The sequence below is a fragment of the Dromiciops gliroides genome, chromosome 1 (assembly GCF_019393635.1).
Source record: "Dromiciops gliroides isolate mDroGli1 chromosome 1, mDroGli1.pri, whole genome shotgun sequence".
NCBI lineage: Eukaryota > Metazoa > Chordata > Mammalia > Microbiotheria > Microbiotheriidae > Dromiciops > Dromiciops gliroides.
Window position 1 is genome coordinate 119683190 of NC_057861.1, and position 3307 is coordinate 119686496.

Here is a 3307-nt window from a genome sequence, read left to right on the forward strand (position 1 = left end):
TTGGAAATATCACCTTGGAAACATGAATTAAGGGCAGAAATCGTGTACCAGCAGGGGAAAAAAGGCTGGGAGGGAGGTGTCTATTTTTGGACAGCATTTACATAAAGGTGATGGCTGCCCTAAGTGCACATACTCAAAGAAGAGGATTGTGGGTCTGAAAAAGAAAGGGTCTGGAAATCTGAAGACTTATATAATGACTCAGTTTCTAACCCATAGCATAATTGGGTATGATTCCTCTTTTTGCATAAATTAATCACAGCACTAGAATAATTTCCTGAGGGGGTTCCAAATTTAGAACCCAGGCCAGCCTTCAAGTCTGCTCTACAGATCTCTAAAATGTAAGTCAAATATTTGAAGGAGCTGACAGCACTAACCTCAATGCAACATCTTTGATCTGTCTCTGTTCTCTCATCTTCTAAAACAGTGCTGGTCTCCAGTTCTCACTGCTGGCTTCTTCATGGTAGATCTCTCCAAAGATGTATAGTTTGGGGAACTTTGGCAAACTGTTTTTTTTAAATGCTTTCCCTCTTGTATAATAGCCTGAAATAGATCTGGATCTAGTTTAAAGAGTGCATGTTACACAAAAGGCATGGTGGGCATTACTTTGGTGCTTGAAATGTATAATATATGTCAATTGGCATCCAGGAAGGTATATTTGAATTTTTGCAGGAGTTCTCTAGAGCAGTTTTTTAAATGAAAAACTGCCCCACTTAAAAGGGTGACGTGTTCACTTTCTTGCCTTTTTGAAACTCCCCTTGTCTTCATTTTGAACAATGGTTTGCACAAAATGTTTGCTACATCAATTGCGTGTCTCTTAAGTGTGCAGTTGTGCAGTTAGGCTTGAAAAAAATTTCATATATAGTATCTTTTTTGAGCTTAACAGCCCTGCCAAGTAGATCTTGTCCCCAATTTGAAGGTGAAGAAATTTAGTTTCAGAGAGGTTAAGAGCCTTACCAGGGCAATATAGCTAATAAATATCTGAGAAAGAGTTTGAATGTAGGTCCTCCTTATTCACTACTTTATGCTTCCTTTCTAGTATATGTTATATTCAATGGTGTGCTGGCTAATGTTTAACAACTACCTCTCCATAGTGTGTGTGTGTGGGGGGGGTACCCACGACAAATTTTTAAACTTAATCTGCAATTTTAACATTTTCTACATCATTTTCAATAAGTCTAGACAATAAATCAAGCCATGATTACAGCATTTGTCAATTTCCTAGGTGTAAATATTCACACTGAAATTTTTTTTTAGAGTCATAGTGGTTTTATTGGGGACAGACAGACTACCCAGGCCTAGGAGTTGGCATTGGGGCCCTTCTTCTTGCCAAAGGTGGGCACCACATTGACAAATCATCTGTTGTACTGCATCCTCCTCTTGGCCCGCCCTGTCTTCTTCTTCTTCTTCTCCTGCTTAGCCACCTTGGGAGTCTGACCCCTCACTTTTCCAGCTCGGGCCGGAGAGCCATGGCCTTTACCTCCTAGCATTCGGCCAGCCACTTCCAGAGTGGACAGCGGCTCCAACCCACACTGGCCCAAGATGGCTTCATCCTCCAGCGGGGAGCCACCTAGAAGCAGGACCTGATCCTCAGGGGCGATGCCCTCTAGGGATGCCACATGGGCCTTGATCTGGGCGACGGTCTCCTGCCCGGTCACCTCGAGGGTGTGTAGAGCCTGCGCGTGGACAAACAGCTGCATGGTGGCGACTCGGACACAATAGTCCTGCTTCCGCCTCGGAGAAGATGGAGACCAGAAAGAGGACACACTGAAAATTTAATGATTCACTCTTGTGAGTCTGTTTGAGCTAGATCCAGCATAGCCCTGGTATGTTAATTCAAGTATGCTTTTCAAATCAATATTGACTGATATCATATTGGTGAGATGTTGATACTGATATTGTAAGGTAAGATTGCACATGATTTAGTTCTAGATTATACTTATATAAAATGAAAATAATAATTTATAACCTTAACTTTGAAAGGTTTATGATATTAAAGAATAAAGCAGGGGCAGCTGGGTGGCACAGTAGAGAAAGCACTGGTCCTGGATTCAGGAGGGCCTGAGTTCAAATCCATCCTCAGACACTTGACACTTACTAGCTGTGTGACCTTGGGCAAGTCACTTAACCCTCCTTGCCCTGCAAAAAAAAGAATAAAACAAAATAGAAACTCATTATATAAAAATATATACACAAATACAGAATCTTCTTCATTTGTAAAAAGCAATGGACTCTAAAGTCAGAAATGCGGGCAGCTAGGTGGTACAGTGGATAGAGCACTGGCCCTGGAGTCAGGAGTACCTGAGTTCAAATCCGGCCTCAGACACTTGACACTTACTAGCTGTGTGACCTTGGGCAAGTCACTTAACCCCCATTGCCCCACCAAAAAAAAAAAAAAAGAAATGACATCAGAGATCATCCAGTCCAACTTACACCTGAATTGAAATCCCTTATTCAATATGCTGCTCCCCATCCCCTCAAAGTAGTCGCCCAAACTCTACTTCGTGACCTCATGTGAGTAATGCCCTTCTAGGTAGCACATTCCATTTTTGGATACATTTAATTATGAGGAAAATGTTCCTTATGTTGAGCTGATTTTTTTTCTTTTCCATTTCTATGTATTTCTCCTTGTTCTACCCTTTGGTACCAAATGGCATAAATCAAATCTGTATTCACAAAACTTAGTGATAATAGCAATTGACATTTGTGACATTCTATAAGGTTTGCAAAGCACTTTCCATACATTTAATTTGATTGTTCAAACAACCCTGTAAAGTAAATATTGCTGGTGTTATTATTCTTATTTTACAGATGAGTAAAGTTGAGTCTCAAAGAAGTTAAATGAATTGGCTCAGGTCCCACAACCAGTAAGTGTTGGAGGTGAGATTTGAAACCCACTCTCTGTTCAAGTCCAGTGCTTTCTAATGTGCCTCTCATTATGCCCCATTCCTCCTAAGTCTTCTCCAGGATAAATATCACTAGTTTTATTTTTCCTTACTAATCCAAATATATCATGATATCAAGTCCCCTCATTTCCCTAGTCAAACTCTTCTAACAATATCGAACTATGTCATTATTGGTGATAACAATAAAAATAACACCCCCACAAATAATGCTTCTGATGTCATCTGAATAGGGCAGAAAATATTAAGACTATCACATCCTCTTTGGGGGAAATCATTGCTTCTAAATTTCTTTTTATTTTTTTAGATTGTCAAATTTATTGGCATACAGTTGGGCAAAATAATTCCTAATTATTGATTTAATTTCCACTTCATTGGTGGTAACATCACCCTTTTCATTTTTGATA

General features: G+C 39.9%; 1 protein-coding gene across 1 annotated transcript; it reads right to left on the bottom strand.

The window, feature by feature from the left end:
• Positions 1 to 1284: 1284 nt before the first annotated feature.
• Positions 1285 to 1745, bottom strand: LOC122735106 (ubiquitin-like protein FUBI). Its single transcript, XM_043976418.1, has one exon. The coding sequence runs from the start codon at positions 1695 to 1697 to the stop codon at positions 1353 to 1355; it is 345 nt and encodes a 114-aa protein (XP_043832353.1). The 5' UTR covers positions 1698 to 1745; the 3' UTR covers positions 1285 to 1352.
• Between the last annotated feature and the right edge of the window lie 1562 nt (positions 1746 to 3307).

What these genes read in the sequence shown, in the direction of transcription:
- LOC122735106 (XM_043976418.1), bottom strand. Translation starts at nt 1,697, where the DNA reads ATGCAGCTGTTTGTCCACGCGCAGGCTCTACACACCCTCGAGGTGACC.